We start from the raw sequence: 22,868 nt of genomic DNA, 5'->3' as shown, positions 1-22,868 counted from the left end.
CCGGACAGTCACCAGTTATACTTTTCAGCAAACACCTTACCTGTTGTAATATCCACAAAGCAATTAGTACAAAATTTTTCAAGTTCATAAAAAACTCGTTGTTGTGTACGGCAACGCAACGATAATATATGGTGAGTTTCAATGTTCATGACCTTGGAAAAAGCAAATGCAACAGGTTGACCTTAAGATCCGTTTAGCAGTTCTGGAGCTTCAAATCATATTAGATGCTCTTCATCAGCAGATGGAGTTTGCCCAGTTGTCATAGAAATCTTGATGTTCAAATTTCTATTTCTGAACAAGTTAATTAGCAATTATCAAGAATTACAAGTCCCATTGATTTCTCAATGAATGATATCGCCTGCATTATAACAATATACTATGTAACACATGAAACTATTTTTCTGATTCATCATGATTACTCTTATTGCCTCATTGTCTCATTTAATTGTATTAAACAATTGTAAATAATATTATTGTATTATAAAGAATATAGCTTCAGAGAATTGTGTTACGTAACAGGACAGAACAAAATAGAGCACAGGGTGCAGCATGATTTTTACTTGGTTACTCCCAGCCTTTATACATCTGATTTCTGCATCTGTGTCTAACTCCTCTTATGTGGGCGGTCTCTGAAAGAGATATCAGGATGTTCATGTCATGAATACTGATCTGCCAGATACTGAGGCACATATGGAGTGCACTCTCAGGACAGCCCAACTTCGGTTGGCCCTAATTAATGGAGATTAGTTAGATAATTTATTCTTGCATTTTAATGTCTGTAAGGGAAAGAAGTAAAGAGAGATGTAGTGGATGAAGGTGTCTGCAAGCCGACTATTATTTGTATGGATAAAGGAAGCGTATGCGGCAGTTTGAAGTATTGTGGGAAGCTGGTTTGCTCAACAACAAGGCAGGGCTGTCCATTAGAGAAAGAGATGTGTGATATCTACCTGCATATACAAATAGTCTGCATATTCAGTGGCAAACAGAGAAGACAGAAGCTCACAGGGCAGAGGAAAATAAATCAACTAACAAGCTGCCACCTGCTCTGCCTTTGTTATATTCTTATACCTCTACACTGCATGCCTGAACACACACAGGCAAAGCTGCTTTTGTCACTCAGGAAATTACATTTTCTTTACATCAGTTCCTCAGAAACTTAACCTTATCTTGGTATATCACTACAAGCCTAACCCCAAATCTAACCCTAATATTTATCAAAAAGCAAGTCTTAATCTAAAATCTTATGGTTTACCTTGTGGTGACCAGCTTTTTGTCCCCAAAACAGAGATAAGCCCCCTTTTGTGACAGTGTGAAAATACAAAATACTGTCCCCACAACATGATAAACACGTGCACACAAGCATTAGATCACACTAAAATGAGAAAACCAAAGTGTCTTTATTATAATCAACATGCAGAATACAGAAAAAAAACAGTTTTCAGCTCACAGATGAGTGTCTACCACACACGCTTTTCTATCCTTCCAAAACTCTTTACAATGTAAGAAGGTTATTAAGAAATTATTACAATTATTCTGTTAATTTCCATTTAGCAAAATCTCCAACAAAATCTGTAGAAAAGAACCCAAAACACCCAAGACAACCCTGAATGTCACTCAAATGACAGAGATACTTTATTTCATAACTAGCAAGCGGCTACTGGAGATTGGATATTAGCAGGAGCTGAATTATGCATGCATTTATGCACTACACTAACAGGGGCGCTACCATTCCCATAAATAACATTTGCAATGCTAATTCTAAGCTGTTCAAGCAATGCAATCACATATTTTGGCGTTTCTACCCGCAGATCTTTTGGCCTATGTACTTGCTAGTTATCTAAATAAGGTAGGAGTGTCATTCTTTTTTTGGGTGGGCTATGGTCTGAGTCTGCATGCTGGTTCAGAAGACGGCTCTTATTTCTATAAACATCTTTCAGATATACAGTAGATAGTAATGATTTCCCAGGTGATGCCATTGTGGCCAAACATGCAATAGTAATCAATGGAATAGTTCAAATTGTTTCACCAGAACGAGCTAATTCTCTGAGCTAAACTACTGTCTGTAGTATGTAGTATGGTTATGTGTACATGTTTGCATGTGTGCTTGTGCTTTTGCATGTGTATATATTATACAGTACATAAAGTATATATATATGATATATATATGTGTGTATTTGAGTGTATGTCTGCATGTATTCCATTGTCAGGGGCTGAAGGTCCTTGTGGACTCGAAGTCTGACATGCACTTGGGTTTGATGCCTTTAGCGTTGTAGTAATCCACCACCTGGTTCGGGACTTCTGCCAAAACACTCTTAGCCAGTGCAGCTGGTGAAGCCTGGAAACACAGAGACAGACAGAGAGAGCAGGACAGGGGTCACAAATACACTCACATCACTGGTCATGCGTGATTCCAGGACGCTAGAATTTACTTTTGGTCCTGATGCTGTCAAAGGTCTGGACCAGTGAGACTGATGTGATCAGACAAGCTCAGCTGACAACCTCAAAACATCCCTGCTTTCACCTTTTTGTCCTCTAGTACCGTAGCTTGGTTTCTATATACTTGTGTGTTCTCAAGGGAAACATGAGAACACATCAGATCCTGTCAATGTAGAGAGAAAAAAACATACATGACAGAACACTCTTTACACCATGATCATTAGCTACTGGTGAAGGTTATGCTGTATGAGTTAATGCAAAGTAGTTCAACTGTCTGTGCTCTATGGATTTTGCTATTATTTGAAAAATTCCAACTCTTAAAGCTCGCACATTCATAGAAAAGGTATGTTTTCCTTGCAGGGACTACTGCAGCCTAAAAAATGTCAGACTATGTTGGAAACCTTGGCACTGAATTAAAACCAATAGCTTAACCCTTTTCTTGACATTATCAATGGGAGCTTTTCATAGCCAGGATGCACGTTGTAAAAATGAAATCATTCCAGGCTTGTAATCTATCTCTCATCTCAACTGACTGCTTATTATTATTTCTTCTACTCTCAACTATTATGTTCTCTGGATTTCAGTAAAATGATGATGAAAATACAGAATAGATGGTAATCTAACTATTAAATGTACAGTAAAAGTGCAAAATATTCAGATAATGCAAAAAGACTAAAAACTATACTAATGTACTCTCTCTCTCTCACACACACACACACACACACACACACACACACACACACACACACACACACACACGTACTGTAATTACAGATACATACTGGTCTGCCACTTGTCTGCATGCACACACATGCTCCCACACCGCACACACTTCCGAATCCTCAAAGTCAGAGGGTCTGTCGTACTCCGTCTCACATAATTCCCCGAGACAATGCATCATCAAAGTGCACCCACCGCAACAACCCCCTTCCCCACTTCCACCCTCCCTCCTCCTCTCTCTGCTCCTATCTACCTGTTATCCCCCTCTTTGCCTGTCACACAGCAGCTCCGTCCTGCTAATCCCTTCTGAAAAGAAACGACAGAGCAGAAAATCACCTCTCCACCTCTGTCACACACTCCCTCGCTCCCTTTTGTCTTTAGCTCCGGTCTCCCGTTGACCCCCTTCCAACACCACCACCACCACCGGCCGCTGCCTCTCTCCCTCCACTCTCCTCTAGATTTATTCTTCACCTCTCCTCTCTGACTCTCTCTATGTACTTTTGGGTAAACCACACTTTTCAATTCCTTCCCGCATTCTCCCTCCTCTGTTTCTGTTTAGCTGGGAGGTAATTGGTTGATTTCTCAACCTGTCACAGACCTGACTCGCCATAGCAGACCCAGCCTGTCAAAGCCAGGAAAAAATTAATGCCACCAGAGAGAGACACACATAAACACAGCGTGAGAAGATAGCTGATGCAATCTGACGAGCACACCAAGCATATTACGCCCACACATTCACACTTGTTACCCCCTGAATACAGCACTGTTTGCCACCCACCTGACACACACACACACACACACACACACACACACACACACACACACACACACACACACACACACACACACACACACACAGAGCCACTGCTGAAGTAGAACTTTTTAAATGCCATCGCTTGATCTGCCCTACGTCGATGCTTTCTGAGTAGCGGAAACTATAAGCCACTTGAAAACTGGAATCTAACGCTTGGTCTGATTCTCAGTCTGTTTACTTTAATCACAAATTTACACACATTTCCTCTAAATCAAGGTTCAGCAATTAAGTTTTCAGTGTGTTCATTAGGGAGCTAATGGATGCTGGAAAAACGTGCCTGTTAAATATGTTTTCAATATGTGTTGTTTATTTTGTTTCCAGGCAATCATTTAAGAGTAAAATTGATGTATTGCTTAGTGTTTGGACCGTATCCGACGGCACTCGTATGTGATATGTAAGTTCTGTGCCGCAGTGCAGGCTAGAGAAAAAAGTGCTACTCGATTAATGGTTGAATTAAAATGCTGTTGTTGTCGCCTTAGGAAAAGGTCTCCAGTGACACCTATTTGTGTTTGTGAGACACAAATCTGTTATGGTCAAATAGGGCACAGGCTACAGCTGTGGAATTAAAACTGTGTTCGAAACAACTAACAGCTTGCTTATTAATTCCACTTTTCCTTTGTGTTATTTCTTTCTCTCAAATGTTACATAGTCTTACTTTAAATGAAGCGGATTATGTCTTTTGTCTGCATTATTCATCCGGTAAGTTTACTAGACTTCATTTCAGCACCACACGCTGTTCATGCGGTCCGGTGCTGAACGAAGCACAGCGGCCACGCTTTGCATGCTTGCGAGCCTTGTGTTCAAATTGTTATATGCAGTAGAGCATGTAGAAGTTTTAATAAGAGAATGAATAATAAAAGTCAAAACATTAGCTTTTGTTATGGGGCCAAATATTTTTTGCTAGCGGGCCAGATGTAACCCAGGGGCTGCTATTCGCCTACCACTGCTCTGTATCACCATTTTTCTTGTTTCGGCAAAGAGGGGGAAAGGAATTTGTTGATGGATATCAATGCAGAACCTCAGGTGTTACTGGCAGCGATACTGAAACCCTTAAAGCGATACTTAGCCCCACTTAGAGCCTTTGCTTTAAGCTTGTGGCCCTGATGTGAATTTTTTTAACCTTTTATGACTAGATACTTTCTCATTACCTCACATTTTTTATTCTCTTTAATGTTGCTCCCCGGCTTGAGAAAGCTCTGAAGTGTTGTGGTATCCACTATACTCATGCTGCCTCTGAAGAAGTAGAAACACAAGGTACAAAAATAGCTGAAAAACAGCGTCTGGTGCAAAAATCCATCCTGCTGCATTATATCGTGACTCTGGAGAATTAGTCACATTTTTTGCCTGGAATGCATTTATCAAAGCTCTGTCATCTTTCCAGAACTTGTATCCCTCGCCCTTTACCCCTCCTCCCAACCACCACCCACGTGTTTGAAGTCCTTGAAGGGGACGAACTGGACGATGTCGCGGAGGACCGGCTCGCCCTTTGGTGAACGAAGGATCCCGTCATCCCCGTCCAATATCTGCATGTCCGTGAAGTCTGCGTTGCCGACCCCGACGATGATGACGGACATGGGCAGGTGGGAGGCGTGCACGATGGCCTCCCGTGTGTCCGCCATGTCGGTGATGACACCGTCTGTCAGGATCAGGAGGATGAAGTATTCCTGGTGTGATGGGGAAAAAATTGTGGGTGGAAGGGAGGAGGATGTGGGGAGGGAGGAATAGATGAATTCGATGAGTTCGTTGAATTTTATGTTTTAAAAGTGGCTTCTTGTCAGGGGCTAATTTGAATAAAATTCATTCTAATCCACTGGAGAGCCGGAGAGAAGCGGGAGGCATTAAGGCAGAGAGGAAATAGTGCTGTAAAATTTATGACTGGAATTAAATTAATATCAATCACTCCCCACACACACACTTTTCAATTCATCTCTTTTGGCTCTTCTTGTCCCATCTTTAACCTCCTCTGATGTCTCACTTTTTGTCATTGCTATCTGTCTTCCCCTTGCCTCCCTGTGTGCCAGTGCAAACAACAACATCCACAACAATACGAGTGAAACGGTCCAGACTTTCTCATTCTCTCTCTCACCATGGCCTCTTTGGTGTGCATCTCCTCGGAGGCGGACGAGGCCACTTTCTGAATGATTGGGGCGATGTTGGTGGGCCCGTACAGCTGGATCTTGGGGAGGCAATTCTGGTAGGCCTCCACGACACCTTGGATGCCTGCAGCACACACACACACACACACACACACACACACACACACACACACACACACACACACACACACACACACACACACAGGTTCTTTTGCTGCTTGTTTACTTGTCTTCCTGTCTGTCTGTGTGTTACACTGCACTGACCTCACCAAGTCAAGGTTCTGGTACTTGCAAAAGTATCTGCTAAAACACGTCAGGTCCATGTGATTGCATTCTAACATGACTGGGCATTTTTCATTCCCAAACAGTCCACACACACACACACACACACACACTCACACACACACACACGCACACACACACACATACCTTCACGGCAGGAATGCAACTATGTGGTGAGAACTGCACAGAAGCCCATTTCACACATACAGATTAGTGTTGTTTTTCTCTGTATCTTAGGGCCTGAAATATTTCCTGCAGCATAGCAACAATTCTCCCAGCTGTGTGTGTGTGTGTGTGTGTGTGTGTGTGTGTGTGTGTGTGTGTGTGTGTGTGTGTGTGTGCGTGCATGAGCGTGCCTGTGTGTTCATGTGTGTGAGAGGAAGAAACAGAGGGTGGGGACAGATATAGAGGGAGAAATATGGGACTGACGGCGAGGGAGAGATGAGAGGCGTGCAGCAGTGATACTGGGGGATTGTTTTGGTCCTGTGATGTATGAATGTAAAGGTTTCCATAAGTCAGGGAGTCAAGTGTGTTTGATAGCTCACCAGCACATTCAGGATTGTCCTCATCAAAGTTCACCGCAAAATCGTGTGAAACCTTCATGTGGGGCAGAGAACACAGAGCCTCTTAACCAAACACTCAGCAGAACATGTTCAGTCCAATTTACAGGTTGACAGATGCAATCTCTTTTCATGTTGATCAAAAGCAAGCTGTGCCTCCTGAACGAGATCTAAAATCTTAAGTGGCCAGAACTCACCCTGCAAGTGCAAACACACGTACACACATCCAGCATGTCCTACCTTGAAGTCAGGTGGTATCAGAGCTCCAAAACCAAACGCAGGGAACATTTTATCACTGAAGAAAGAGGGAATCAGACAGAAAATATAAGCAATGGATGAAAGCCTTGAGATTTATGCAACTTTTTACATGATAAACACGTAGAAATCTCTTCATGCACTCTTTCATCAAATGATTTGATCCTCAGAGGGAGAATCTAGTGTGTGTGTGTGTGTGTGTGTGTGTGTGTGTGTGTGTGTTTGAATATGTGTCGGCATTAGCTAAGCGATGATTGATGGCGTGAGCTCTACCTGTCATAGTCTTGGCAGATCTCCCCTACCGCCACCAGCGCTTTGAGGTACTCGTTGGGCTGGTAGGGGTGGATGTAGTGGAGGGAGCAGCTGTTTCTGGGATCCCCATTGGACGCTGTGAAGTCTATTGCCACCTGGGACAGAAAGACACGCACGCATGCGCTCACACAGCGTGAGTGGCCACGGCACAGACAACGACATGCTGCTGTAAATACTGAGGAGATTATATGTGACAAAACTCACAGTGAACTGAATTTGGCAGCCTCCCATGATGTAATCCAGGAAGGAATACATTTTGATGATCTGTCAGGGGGAACCGGAGAAATTCAAGATCAGATTTGATAAAAGCTGAATGAGATGGATGTGGCTGTGGTCGACGCATGGTAACACTCAATATTAACTAACACAAAATTAAGCAAAAATGCCAGCTGTTTACTGGTTATAAAAATGAGCATCTGCTGCTTGTCATTGTTTTATTTCCTTGCATATGCAATATTGGTTTTGAACAGAAGGTTGGACAAAACAGGGTGTTTGAAGATGTCACCTTGGGCTCTGGGAAATGTGAGATGGGTACTTTTCATGGTAATCTGACATTTAAACAGCAAACAACGAATCAACAAAACATTAAAGGCACCCTGTGCAGTTTTTTGGCCACTAGCAGCACTGGAGAGCAGTGATGTTATGAGTGGGTTGAGGATACAGATGCACACATACGCGCAGACACACACGCACAATGCTACGCACATTCCTGCCACTTGTTTCACACCGTTTCCTTAATTGACAGTTGGGGACAGAAATGTGCCAATGAAGGCAGAGAAGAAGAAGGCTGCTAGCAAGAAAGCAGGATGAAAAATATTTAGCAAATGTTAAGTGAGGAGAAAAATGAATTCAATATGCTTGTTAGGCCACAAGAAACGCTGAATATAAACATGAATTTCTCAGGAAAATCCTCAGGGCAACTTTAATTAATAATCATTATTTGCAGCTCTGTTTGACGTGTCAGTCAAACACGGAGGGCCTTCAGGAAGAAGGTGGATGTTGTTTGACTTCACCTTACAGTGGTTGAGAATGACCACGCCAGAGTTTCTGTAATTCTTCTTCTTCATCTGGTATTTGGGGTTGATGCACTCCCACTGAATCTAGGCAAACACACACATATTCATGTTAATGCAGGTACAGCTTTGGGTGGTACGGAGGGATCGTACAATAACTAAATATACGTCACATGAGGGCTCAAAACAGAACAACCACCAGTTTATTTAGATGCACATGTGTGGACATTTTCCAGCAAAATATGCCTTTACAGCTTTTTATCATGTACAATATTTAATCTTTCTACATCTAACATACAGAGACCTCTTTGTGGAAACTAATAGGGATCCATTATAGACAAAAGAATAATTAACACTTGTGTGTGCTTGTGCTTACCTGTTTGCCCTCCTGCTCTGCTCTCACCTCCTTAAAGGTGGTCTGAAACTCCCCAATAAAGTCATGTTTGCCGTTAGAGTCCCAGTCCCAAACTGTGCACTGGAACATACACAAGCGCACATGTTCATTCGGTTAGAGCGTAGCTGCAACACTGTCACCGAAACGTACGCGCGCGCACATGCACTCGTGGCATGCAGGGAAATGCCATGCTGAATGATTGATAAGGCGGTGTTGGTGGGGGGCAATGGAGCGGTGAAATATTAATCTGAGGATGCTGAGAGGGACGTGGCTTAAGAGACAGTTTTATGTGTGTGTGGGTGTGTGTGTTTAGGCGTAATAGTTTGTTTCTCTCAGAGGAGCTACTAGACAAGAAGAATGGCCTCAATCACCAGTGAAAAGTGCAGGTCAGGGGGGGCCAAGGCTTAGCACAGGATAAAGAAACAGTCCCACTGTTTCAAAAGGTGACAAAAGGCATCAATACATGGACCATCCTGCAGAGTTTGTACAATCAATAATGTTCAATAAAGTTGGTCAATAGACACACACATTAACACGCACACACACAGAGGAAAATGCTTCCAGGTTTAATGGTTATGAATGAGTAATTTTGCTCTTGAGCCTTGTGACCTTCTTGCCTGAGGTCACAAACAACTGGTGATCAGAACCAATCCAACGACGCTTGATTAAAAACAACGACCATCAGTAATCCCCTCATTTCCTGTCCCCCACTTAAGCTGCCAAGTGCCTGCACCTGAAGTCTCTTTTTTTGGTGTGTGTGTGATCATTTGTGGCTCCTATGTGTGTCCGTCTGTCATTTTTGCATGTGAGGGAGCGAGGGCTCGCTTTTGCAGCCCTGCTTCCACTTCAAGTTGCTGCGAGCTGTGCCAGAGAGTAATGAAAAAATGAAGAACCTCCGTTCCATTCACTGAATACTAACTGTAGGACGGAGAGTGAGAGAGAGAGAGACCAGCGGAGGGATGGGAAGAGAAGTAGAGAGACTGAGAACCAGAGAAGGAAACATACAAAGGGGGAGACAGACAGACTCTGCAGAGGTGGGTTATGCATTTATGCATTGGTCAGTTAAGAGCCCGGTGAAAAGGAAGCACTGGTCTGAATAGAAATCTCTGCCCTGCCAGTTCTCACTATTGCTCTGATGCTTCAAACAGGTAGCCCTGGAAACCATAGCCGACGCGTGGCGTGCGCGCGCGTGTGTGTATGTGTGTGTGTGCCTGCGAGTGTGAGCGTGCGAGCCCTTTCTCCTGCTGTCAGGAGCCATGCAGAGTTAAGACGCCTTTGAATATTTAATGAACAAGCTCATGTTTATTCATGGTAAGAATTACTGTTTGGAGCTGATGTGCGGCCACCACTTTCACACATGTGCGCACACACACACACACACACACACACACACACACACACACACACACACACACACACACACACACACACTCACAGATGAGCACACGCAGACCTATTCTGGCAAGTAAAGGTGAGAGTTTAGGACGACTGCTGAGCTCTTTCACACCCGTCCGGCCCTTTAAATATCACTTTGACATCAGGACCTGAACTCAACTCCTGGAGAAGAAAATGGAAGGAGACGACTGAGGCTGCTTTGTGTCTTGATTCAGTTATATACTTGTGGGTATGTGAGATTTTGGCAATGCTTATGCTTTACAGATCTCATCATTTGTATGCTGCATAAAAAAGACACCTTGCAAAGAAACACCCGCAGGCCTTCAGGTGCTGTTCGGCATCTACCTCCACTAAATAAGCACATGTATCCCTGGGGGCATTTAAATAACAAAGGGTCCAGTGGCCAACGTTTGCCTGGACTCAGACTGTCGCAGATTAAGGTTAAATAAAATGATGCTGCTGTTATTACAACGTGTAAAAAAGTAGTTACAGTTTCAAACTCACCTTTAGCTCCCTGTCATGGTCACCACTGCAGAGTGTGTTCAAGGAAACTTTGAAGGATTTCCAAACTGGGCTCAGGTTGTTCATGACCGTCTTCCACGTACAGTGCACACAATCACAGTTTAGTTAATCGCAGGTATGAAGCAGTAAATAACACATATCACGCTACATAAGACGTGTGTGCCTGTGTGTGCTTGCATTTACCTCAGTTCTGTGTACGAGCGACTCGGTCCCATCGTCATTTATTCTGAAAATCTCCAGGAAAGGGTCTGATTTGCTGAAAAAATCCTTCAGAGAGAAACACACATGTAATGCATTGCCTCAGAACTACCTTTGATCACCATAAATCATTCATATAATAACAGAATTATTATTTCACCCCAGTTTTCTCCCTTTCTTCCTTCTTTCTTCCACCCATCCCTTTCCTGTCCTCTCCAATTTATCCTCCCCTCCCCTGCTTTCTTCCATCTTTCCCCTAAGGCACAACTTGTTTGGATTAGTCATCCGTGGCCGTGCGTGTATGTGTGTGCGTGGCGAGGCTGAAAATTAATATAGTTATCTGTGTGTGTGGTGGGGTGGGTGAGATAGGGGGGGCTATAGTGGAGTCAGGGGGAGGGTGCCCACCTATCTCAGCAGGCCTCCTATAATGCCAGATTGTACTTCTGTGTATTGTGTGTGAGTTGCTTCCTCATGAAATCCCACAGCCCTCCACCCACATCCTCCTTCACACACACACGCACACACCTGCCTGACAGCGCACACACACACACAGAGACTAACTCATATCTTTGAATATTAATGCTGCACAAATCTACAGGAAAACCACACACTCTCAGTCTTTCTGAAGGCGCACACACAGTCACACGCACCTTGTCGTCTAACTTGCGAGCGCTGAAGGAGAGTTCAACGTAATCATCATTACCAGACAACTCCTCTGCTGTCACCTTTGGAGGGGTGGGGGTGGGGGGGGGGGGGTTGAGGGAAAGGGAAGAAAAGGGGGACGGGGAGACACACAGTGAGGTGGAAGAAGGAGGTGAGAGAAAATGAGATGGAAATGAGGAACAGAACAGATTGAATGGGCAACATCATCAAATTAATTATCTTCAGAGCGTCTGAGTGCAAGAAGTGGCGTGTGTGGGATTTGTGTGTGCGTAACTGTGGGCCGAAACAGTGACGTACCGTTATAGAAGACTTTCCAGCAGTGTTTCCCTGCTTGAGTAGAGCTTTGGTCAGTTTCCTCTGAGAGACGATCTGAAACAGACTCCATGAAATCAGCTCACATCTTCCAGCATTTCCCCTCAGAGGGGCAGCTTGTGCCGCTACTGTCACCTGCTGTCGTCACTGTTTGCACACAACTGCCTACTAACACATTCAAGCAGCATGATGGACACAAATTTATCAGTACCTGTCATGCAATTCCCCCTGGAGTTGTATCATTGATTTGATCTGCCAGCTCCTTGACTCTTCTCACCCATTACTATATTGAGCTGGCCAGGTGTTGGACCATATGAGCTTTGTGAGTGAGTTTTGGGTGAGTGTCAACCACATGGACATATGAATCTAAACAATGAGCTAAAAGCATCTGGCAGCTGCAAACAGCTGAAGAGTGACGTGTTGGTGGTCCCAGTGGGATCGGCGGTTCTAAAAATTCATTCAAATTACAGGGAGTCATTTGATCCAAAGAGCAAAAGTGATTCACATGCAGGTGTTTTGCATTTGGAGCTAATTAGTGGAGTGTCTACATGTACACTCATGTTCTTCCACTTAATGTGAAGAAGATCTCGCCTGAAAGCTTGTATGTAATTAAACAGAGTGCAAAGATCTGAGTGTGCTTTTGTGTTCTCATGTAAAAAAAAAATGGTTATGGGAGCTTTAAATATATTTAATTTTAAAATGAAATAACACTGCAAAGAGGTAAAACAGGAAAAAAAAATCCTGTTTTTACCTCTATTCAAATCTGCAATCATTTCTTTTACAGCCACTTGGAGGCAGCAGAAGCACATTTGCAAACATGTTATTTTTAAGTTGATATAGTTAACTTAAAAATAAGTTGGCATATCCAGCAGACACGCAGCAGCATTAGCATTCATCTGGAGTTCTGTTCTTGGCTTCATAATGAATGAAAGTCACATATTCACTCCACCAACTCCTGAGAAAGATATGTGGCTCTGTAGCTTCTTCTAAATGCTCAAATATGTTCACCAGCTGATCAAAACGATGAGCTGAAAGGCAGAGCTCATGAGATAATTCTCTGCGGTGTTATCATATACACCACTTTCAGGACAGCATGTCATATATAACTGCTTACATGCTGTTTGTGATGATATTGCATATTGCTGACACAATGCATCTGTTACATGCTTCCCCTCGGTTACATTTCCCAGTGATGACTCCAGCAACTGGGGGGGGGGGGGGGGGCACTCAGAGTTCAACATAACCTTTCTTTCGATCTCAGTTTTCACAATGATGGATTTCTATCAAGCGATGAGTTGCTGTCAGTCACTGAAGTTCTCATACATGCCTCTGATGCTTTCATACAGCACTGACATAATGCTGTCTTTTTCTTAACAATGCTCTGGATAGGAGGCGGCATCCAGAATGTTGGCAGCATGTTATCTCATTTCAGTAAACCTCCCTGGCTCTCGCCTTCAAAATCCTCTTCCTCCATGTCAATTATGTCAGTTCTCCCAACTATTGTAAATCCACCAGCTTTATGTTGCTGATAGTGTCTCTGACAATGAGAAACAGAAACAGCGACTTTAGTACTTTTTGAGCCTCTGTCCTTTCTGCTTTCTCTCCATTCCCTTCCACTCAGTGAGACTTAACTGGTAATTTCCTGAAATCAACTTGTTAATGAGTATCACGCAATTATGATTTTCCTTTTTAAATGATCTGCGATATTTATGAAGCACAAAAATGAAGCAAATCTTTAAACATTGATCACAAGTAGATCATTAAGGGGAAACGCCATTAAGGAAGAAACAAGGCCATATGTATTAGCATATGCACATATACATGCTTTGAAAAAGTAGTTTAAAGCACCCTCAGGGCTTAATGTAACTAAGAGCTCAAGGACAATTACAGCACGGTGTAATTGCAAATAGTGACAGTTGCTGACCTCAAGTGAAAAGATCGCATTAGGATTCCACCCACGGCTAAAGTTGGCCTCTCTAATCTTAAAGTTGCACTCTCACCCTAAGTGCACATTACCTGATGTACGCATTTAATATCCATCCATCCATCCATCCATCCATCCATCCATCCATCCATCCATCCATCCATCCATCCATCCATCCATCCATCCATTTTCTATACCACCTATCCCTTTCGGGGTTTCGGGGGGGCTGGAGCCTATCCCAACGTCAATGGGCGAGAGGCGGGGTACACCCTGGACCGGTTGCCAGACGATCGCAGGGCAACACACAAGACAAACAACCATTCACACTCACAGCTAAGGACAATTTAGAGTCACCAATTAACCTAATGAGCATGTTTCTGTGGGAGGAAGCCGGAGTACCCAGAGAGAACCCACACATGCACAGGAAGAACATGCAAGCTTCGCACAGAAAGGCCCCACCCGGGGATCAAACCAGCAACGTTCTTGCCACCGTGCTGCCTGCATTTAATATCCCAACTAGCTTAATGTACCATACAAAGGATTATACTCTCCAGTCTTTAGCCCTCACACTCAAAACATGCAGCCTGCATTCACACATGCATGTTCTACACTGCTAAACATAACACCCACTGCATGTGATACACTGGTTAAATGCAATTTGCTGGCTGCACTGATGCACATAAACGCCCTCATGTCATGCATTCACCTGTGCAAGCATGCATTCATCATACGCACTTGTGGTTCTTATGGTGAACTCACTCTATCGTGTACAGATGTGCAGCATATATGAACTCTAAACTACACTCACAAGCTCCACTTAGCTTGTGCAGTGACCTGCCGAACACACTGTTTCATATTCAATGCTATAAGCCTGACTTCTAGGAGATGTATGTTTTATTGAACAGTGCACAGTGGGGGGAGACACTGAGAGCACACCTTTTTTTTCTTTGATTCTCACTCTTCTTAACGAAGCTGGGCCACGCACTGACCTGTCCTAAGGTGCACTCCATGGCTCCCAGGAAGTCAGCATCACGGAGGCCATTGTTGCCAGAGCTGATATCATGAAGTTCAAAGCGGAGCCTCTGGACCTCCTCAAAATAGTAATCCACCAGGAAGATCTTAGAGAAGACTGGGCTGCTGCTGCTGCGGATCACCTCTGTACGGTCCACCTGCAAATCACACACATGTGCACAGAGGCGCAAACACACACGCACAAATAGGTTAACCCTAGCACCCTTGCAGTCAAGGACTTTTTGGAATCTAAAGGACTCAATTTTCTCAAAGGTCTCAGGGCTATCAGTTATACCCGAGTAAAAAGCCCTGAGGATCACATAACTATAATTGAACCAGCATCAACAAATATTAAGTTACTGCTCCTGTGAAATTGATTTACACATTCAATTACTTATTTCCACATGAATCAATCTATTTTTTCCAATGTCCAATCAAATGTAAGTAGTTTTATAATGTAATTAATGTTTTGACATTGTGAATTATTGATCTATAAACTGTAATTAATTGTTCCTATTATCTGACAATTAATTGTATATTAATTGACTACTTTATAACCATTTGTGAGACTACCTTCACACATAGTGTTATACAGACTTGAGGAACCAATATTTTTACATAACTTTGTATGTTTTTTCAAAAAATGAGACACAGTAGGTGTTTCATAAAACTGTGCTCTTTTATTGCTGGCAGTTTCAGTTTAAATTGAGGGTTTTTTTTTATGTTCTTTCCAAAGTGGCTTGAGGTATGAGGATTTCGTTCAACATCCAACGCACTGCCACTGTGCATTGATTGTGAACCTCAGCAGACTTTTCAGCACTACAGCAATTACCACAAATAGCCATTACCACATTGTTTACACTTATCAACTTGAGAATTGGGACTATAGATTTTTCTTGATGGCTAAAATCACACAAGCTGTTTGACAACACAGAGAAATGACTATAGTTGCAACATTGATCTCGTATTTTCTTCTCTCTAACTGCCTGACGCAGAAAGGAACAGAAAGCCGAACAAAGGTCTGTCTCAGAGCTGCCAACAAAAATATCCAACACTAGCAGCAACGACTGGGTCCCTTTCATTGTTGATAACCCTTTGGCACAGACACACACACACACACACACACACACGAGTACACACACAAACTTAGACCCAAAAGTGAATGGCACATCAGAAGGTTCAACAAACACACACAAACAGATTTGGCCTTTTCTGACACTTACCTCAATAGGCTGGCATCTCATTAAAGCAAAAAGAACACATAAATGCACAAACACACGCACACACACACACACACACACACACACACACACACACACACACACACACACACACACACACACACACACACACACACACACATCGTGGCTTGAACACTGTCTCTCAACAATTATCCAATTAAGAGCTCTGATGGGCAGTGGTAACATTTGGCCATTTCCACACTCTCACAAAGGGACTTACTGTAACATATAAAAACAAATTCTCTTTCACACACACACACACACACACACACACACACACACACACACACACACACACACACACACAGACACACATGCATGCAAACACACGCACACACCAGTATGTGGTACAGAGCAGCTTTTTGTGGAGTCTCCAAAGGCAGAGTAATGCTGCACTACTTTCTGAGCACTTGATCTTGAGCCCCTATGGAAATTGTGTGCGTGTGTGTGCGTGCGTGTGTGTGTGTGTGTGTGTGTGTGTGTGTGTGTGTGTGTGTGTGAGTAGTGTAGAGCCTGTGCCTGAGCCAGTTTGCGTAAATGAGCAACATGTGTGTGAATCCATGCACGTCTGTTGCCATGGGTCACTGTAACGCTGCGTGTGTGAGCGTGTGCACGCACGCATGGGTGTGTGTGCCTACGTATTTAAAAAGAAGACTCAGAAAAAAGGGTGAGAGAAAGAAAGACGGATGAGATTCTTCATCTCTTACCCCATGCTGCGCTCTTACAAAGTTCAGCTAATACATGTGCCAGTGCCACCGGTGAGACTTCAATGGGAATAAGAGGTTTCTCAAAGCAGGTGATTCCATTTGAAGTCCCTGAAAGAGCAGGTTGGGTCTTGAGCAAGTGGAACATTTATTAGCTTTTCTCTTCCCTTTTTTCTTCCATTTTTCAAGTGCTAAAAAAAATCTATTCTTGGCTGATGTTGTCTCCATCTATTTGAGATTTGTTATTGAGTACAATGAGCCCAATAAAATCGGCCATGATGCCAGGAGAAAAGAAGTTTGGTGCTCTCATTATTTTCAGCATCTCAAAACTATTGGGGCAGACAACTTGTTTTGAAGAACTAAGGCGAGGAGGGAAACAAAACCAGCACACTCTCCGTTTCAGGGTGACAAAAGCATTTGGATAGATGAAATGCAATCTATGCACCAATCCACACAAGCTTTGATTTCTGTTGCCTTCAGCGACAATTAGCATCCATAATTTAGAACTAAACATAAGCCGCAATTTAGTGCGAGAGGGTTAGCGACACAATCACAGCTCTGCTTGATAGCGTTGGTCCTTGATTACACACAATCATTTAGTCAAACATGAATCCAATGACACGCTTGGATAATTTCAAGTGCTGTCTACAGAGAAATTCATAAAGAATCATCTGCCACAGAGCCTGAAGAGCAGCTGAAAACACTTACGTTCCCAGCCTGCTGCACATCAGGTCATGGGCAAATAGTGAAGATTGTGAAAATAACATTGAAAAGCTGCAATAAAGTCACCTCAGAGGCACTTCTTTTCACTTCAACTGACACTGGAGCTTGGATCAACTTTGTAGTACAGAAGAAGACAGAAACTCCCACAGAGCTCAGAGATAAATTGTTTGTGAAAGGGTTCAAAGTCCAAGTTTATACACCATAATGTTACCTACTGCAAAGCAAAAATGGCAAATGACACCTGTAAATCATAATAAAGCAACAGTGTGTAGCATGTACATACCAGACTACACACACACACACACATGCAGACGAGCGACACTTCAACCCCTCATCCCATCCTCCATTGCTGTACCTCAAACCACTGGCCGTGCGACTGCATCTTCAGCACCACGCAAGGGTCGGGTTTGGAGAGAGCGTCGCGGTCAGAGATGCCCCGGCAGGCCACTCTCAGCTCCACTTTGGTCAGGCATGGAGAGCTGATGAAGCCCAATGTGGCCTCTGCAGACTCGTAGATGTTACTCATGCTGAATATACAATAGCACACTGAAAGGAGAGGGAGAAAAGAGTTACTTTATAGATAAATAGATGGATGGATGGATGGATGGATGGATGGATGGATGGATGGATGGATGGATGGATGGATGGATGGATGGATGGATGGATGGATAAATCCAATGCACTGCAGCACATTTGAACTGTTGTTTGCTTTGACTTGAGCAGATGCAGTGGCCCTGACTAAGCAGACAGCACTCAAACTGTTCAAGGTCAGGACTCTGAAGCCACTGAATATCAGACAAGGTCTCCAAATACACACAAATGCACACATGCTGAACCATATATACAGAAACACACAATAACACGTTTACACATGTCATTGTGGACAGTAATTGGGATGTATGTACAAATACTGTATATAGATCAGCACAAATACAAGTGCACACGCACATAAAGACACATACGCCGGCACACACACACACACACATACACATACACAGTGTGCTCTGCTGAGTAACCAGAATAAATCACCAGGTTTCTTATCAGGTTTCTACAGGGTGTATAGTGTTCACAGTCCCTGAATAGAATGCTGTCAAGCATCTAATCGCTGTGACACAGACAGTTTTCCCATGATAATGTGAAATGAACTGTTAATCATCAAAAAAAAAAAAAAGTTTAAATCACATTTTACAATAACCTATCATGACAATTAAGGTTAGAAATAACCGCTTTTCATTTGTTCAAGGTGAGAGTTCTGGTCTTCACGCACCAACTAATATCTTGTAAATCACACATTCATTTCAATCCAGGAAATGTGTTGGTGGAAAACATCTCACAGGAGCGATGATGCTCAGTATCACATACGCATGGCACTAATATTGAACATGTTACAGGGGAGAACTCTCTTGCTCTTAAAGGTCCAACACATCCATCAACCACCCACACAGGTGTTTTCAATTATTCTGCTTAATCAGACCTCTTTCCAGGACTGCGTGGGCGTGTGCACACTCAGCTTGATTGACATCTTCCTCACTCTCCTTTTAGTTTAATTCCACCTGTTTGAGCGGACACTTTTAATTCCCAGTGTAACCCCACCCACCTCCAACCTGATCAGAGATGTAATTCTCCAGATGTACTGAAAACATCTGGTTGGGTGCGCATGGCCATGAAAGGAATAGTTTGAATTGTTAGTTAGCATAGCATAAACACTGGGAACAGCTTGCTCTGTGTAAAGGTAAAAAAAAAAAAAGCCAACTATAGCGCCTTTAAAGCTCATTAATTTAGACATTATGTCTAATTTCTCTATTTCACACAAAAAACCTTTGAGTGAGGTTTAGGTGGATTTTGTTACCTTCAGACAAAGCCAGGCTAGCTTAGATAGCCATCTCCTGACTGGAGCTTCATGTTTAATGCAAACATATGACAGTGCTATCAATCTTCTCATCGAAAAGTAACTGTCACAGCAGTCCACTTAAAAAGGCATCAATCAATAATACTTTACTACCCTCCCAACAAGCCTACAATGTCTAAAACAGGAGCCACGTGATGCGTAAACCAAGCTGTGAAAGCATTCTTATAACGTCGGAAATACAGGATTGCATGTGAAATTAATCTCGAAATGTATGGATCCATTGTCCCAGCCCATAATTTTATAGAGGACTGGATTTAAACCTTGCGTAGCCTCACGTCCAGTTAGCACAATCTAAAGGATAAATGCAGATCTGATGTGCTGGATGGTACAAACTGAATATTAATGCAGCGGTCTAGTAATATCATCCTTAGGGAACGAAGCTCTCGGAACTGGGTCTGACTCTGACCTGAATGTCTCTCTCTCTTCCTCTCTCTCCCTCTGTCTTCCATAATTCATGTTCTATGTGTGTTGGCTGGTGGTGATTATTTTTAGCTAAGCACACTGAACGGGCCGCATGCGGGGAAACGGACGTGGACAGAGGGTCACAGGGCAGGTGTGTGACATACAGCAGACCTGTGTGAACGTAGCGTGTAGTTACTTGCGTTTCCCTACGTGCTCCCCCTGCACGGTGGCACATCTGTGTGCGCGTACGTGTGTGTGGGAAGCAGCAGATGCCTGTCTGTTCCGGCTGACAGCAGATGACACTGAATGTGACTGAGGATGTGGAAGATTTCTACAGCTACTGTATAAGAGCACAGCGGCTGTCACATGTGTTTCACATTGTCAGAGGTGACAATGAATTTTCATATTACGCTTCATCACAGGATCTTGCAATAGCTTCTTGGGCGGGGGGTGCCCAAATAGTGGTTATGCAGAGGCTGACAGCTGATTCATTTTGATATTACTAGTCAACCACATTGGTGGGGACTGTTGAAGCATTCTGTTTTTTTTCCCGCCAGTCCTTCTCATTCACAGGGCATGTAGAAATGTCACTGCAGAAAATTGCTATGTTTCACTGTAAAAAAGAGAAAATTGTGGAGAGCCTAAATGCTTTGTAACAAAAGCGGGTTGTCTGCTCCGAAGTGTGTGTGTAAATCAAAATAACACCCAAACAAAACCAGAATAGTAATGATTGATTGGTGGGCGGTGTAAGGTCTCTCAAAATCATTCCAAGGCTCCTCACTGTCAGCTCTTATTCTCCACACTGTGATAATCAATCATGGCAGAGCTCGATTGCCATGACCCCTTGATTGTGTGTGTGTGCGTGCATGCCTGTGTGTAAACCTGCATATGTGTGCGACCGTTCACCTTCACATGTTCACGTGTGTAAAGCGACTGTGACAGATGTGACACTAATGATTCAGCCACAGGAAGGTCCGCAACACTCAAGTACACTGTAATTGCTGGGTCATGTATTGATTAACAGACATAGATGACTTACATCCCCTTCCTGCCACAGGACAGGCACAAGCTGAAGAACTATGTGGCATGTTATGCAACCCTATATGGAATATTAATCACGGCTGGTGACAGCAATATGTTCGCCTGAAAGAGTGGGCACATAAAAGGCGGCTGGGTCTGAGAAAAGACAGAGAGGAGTATCAGAAGTGAAGCAGGCTGGTGTTGTGAACTCTCAGTGTTATTAGAGCTGACAGAGAGAGGGAACCAGCAAGAGTGAGGGAGACAGAGGTTGTTAGAGGGGGGATTAGAGAGATGGAGCGAGAGAAAAAACTGGAGAAAGGCAGGCAAGTGAGAGTGGAGGAAGCAGAGGGGAGAGAGGGACGGAGAATGAAGCGGATCTTCCCCTCTCACAGGGCTTATCTTGTCTTATAGCACTCCAGCTGAATAAAATTAAAGCAGGGGCTTTCTAAGTGTAGCCTATAAGGTATTTTCCTGTATCTTCTCAAGGAAAGAATCCCCCAAGTCACTGTGAATAACATTTTGCTGGCAGATAGTTAAAAAATAGTGTGTGTTTTTTTAATCTATTGTATTATACAGTATAATTAATAAGCCCACAAAGTCTCATAAGATGCTAAACAATAGCAGATTTTTCTCTTACAGCTGTACCAGGCTATAAACAACTGATGCCATCATATCTTTCACTTAAGAGCACAATACAGAAAAATGTCCAGGGCAGATGTTTGGAATAGCCTGGACAGCTCCCATGCACCTTGTAAGACATGCATCATCCGGGCTGCTGTATCTTCTGCAGAGAGAAAACTCACCTCAATGACCTGGAGAAAAGACCCGACCGGAGCCGAAGAACTTCACCGCCGTTTACTTGACAATCACGGATACCTCACCGCTTCCGGACCCATCTCCCTCTCCTCACTCTCTTTGTCTATAGGTTTTCACTCTATCCCCTACACTGCACTGCGCTGACAGCCAGGCAGAGCTGCTTTCTAATTCCCACTGGGCGAGCACGGTGAGGATGCGCTCCGTGCTCCTGGATTTACTCTGGGTGAAAGATGGGGTGGAGGAGGAGGACGGTGCGCCACTTAACTGGAGTTTGTAATCCGCTGGCTCCATCGGGGGCGCAGAGAGCGCACCGTGCCCAGGGACCACCGGCCTCCCAGCGCAGTGCATCAGCGCCATCTCGTGGTTGTTACAGTTAACTGACGCTGAGAAAACTGATTTTCTGGTCCTCGCCTTTGATTGGCTGCGATGCGCCTCAGTGGTTTTGTAATAAGCAATGACCACACACCTGAGACCGCCTGGTATAATTTAACGTTCACGCTGCACCAGAGTCATTGGTTCAGATGAATTTAAAACGTTTCAGCACAGCGTATGAGGCGATTTCGCTGCCGAGATAAACAGTAAATAACAAGTCCTATAGGTTCTCCTGGGTCTCTCTTTGAGTTTTGATTGATTCCCTTTTACCATTTCTATTTTCTTGTACACTGATTTCCAATTTTCTACAGTTTAGATTTGTATCAGCTTATTATCAGCTGTCACTTGGAATTGGACTAACCTGTATGACAGCTGTTATAAATATTGATAGATTTTTCTTACTGTGCTGAATGTTCACTGACTCCTAATACACACAGGGTGTATTTAACCCATTTAATCCCGAATTTTTCCCAGAATAAAATTCTACAAATCATGTGTCATCACTAATTTAGTGCAATGTTGATTGTAAAATTGTCTTTTTGACATTTTGGTGCAACATTCACTGCACAGCAGTCGTGTGATATATTTACAATGAGTAGCCTAGAATATGCATTCAAGTATTAATTCAACCGAACTATGCACACACACACACACACACACACACACACACACACACACACACACACACACACACACACACACACACATACACACACACACACACACACACACACACACACACACACACACACACACACACACACACACACACAC

At 43.4% G+C, this 22,868-nt stretch overlaps 1 protein-coding gene across 1 annotated transcript; it reads right to left on the bottom strand.

The window, feature by feature from the left end:
• Positions 1-1,367: 1,367 nt before the first annotated feature.
• On the bottom strand, positions 1,368-22,066 carry cpne4b (copine IVb). Its single transcript, XM_070985261.1, has 16 exons — positions 21,710-22,066; positions 17,931-18,121; positions 14,886-15,065; positions 11,958-12,029; positions 11,648-11,722; positions 10,983-11,066; positions 10,782-10,871; positions 8,865-8,963; positions 8,489-8,575; positions 7,680-7,739; positions 7,437-7,570; positions 7,149-7,203; positions 6,894-6,945; positions 6,057-6,190; positions 5,398-5,634; positions 1,368-2,335 (listed from the first exon to the last, which is right to left on the bottom strand). Exons 2-16 carry the CDS (start codon positions 18,099-18,101, stop codon positions 2,204-2,206), a joined length of 1,662 nt encoding a protein of 553 aa, XP_070841362.1. The 5' UTR covers positions 18,102-18,121; positions 21,710-22,066; the 3' UTR covers positions 1,368-2,203.
• Positions 22,067-22,868: the final 802 nt, after the last annotated feature.

Source organism: Chaetodon trifascialis, chromosome 17 (assembly GCF_039877785.1).
Source record: "Chaetodon trifascialis isolate fChaTrf1 chromosome 17, fChaTrf1.hap1, whole genome shotgun sequence".
NCBI lineage: Eukaryota > Metazoa > Chordata > Actinopteri > Chaetodontiformes > Chaetodontidae > Chaetodon > Chaetodon trifascialis.
The sequence above is the reverse complement of the archived record's forward strand: the minus strand, read 5'-3'. Positions and strand labels throughout refer to the sequence as shown.

Bases quoted from the DNA above. Each gene is read 5' to 3' on its own strand.
- cpne4b (XM_070985261.1), bottom strand. From the start codon at position 18,101: ATGAGTAACATCTACGAGTCTGCAGAGGCCACATTGGGCTTCATCAGC. The intron at 11,067-11,647 runs GTGCGTGTGACT...TTCTCTCTGAAG, and splicing joins CTCGCAAGTTAGACGACAAG to GATTTTTTCAGCAAATCAGA. The intron at 8,576-8,864 runs GTAAGCACAAGC...GTGTTTGCCTAG, and splicing joins CAGAGCAGGAGGGCAAACAG to ATTCAGTGGGAGTGCATCAA.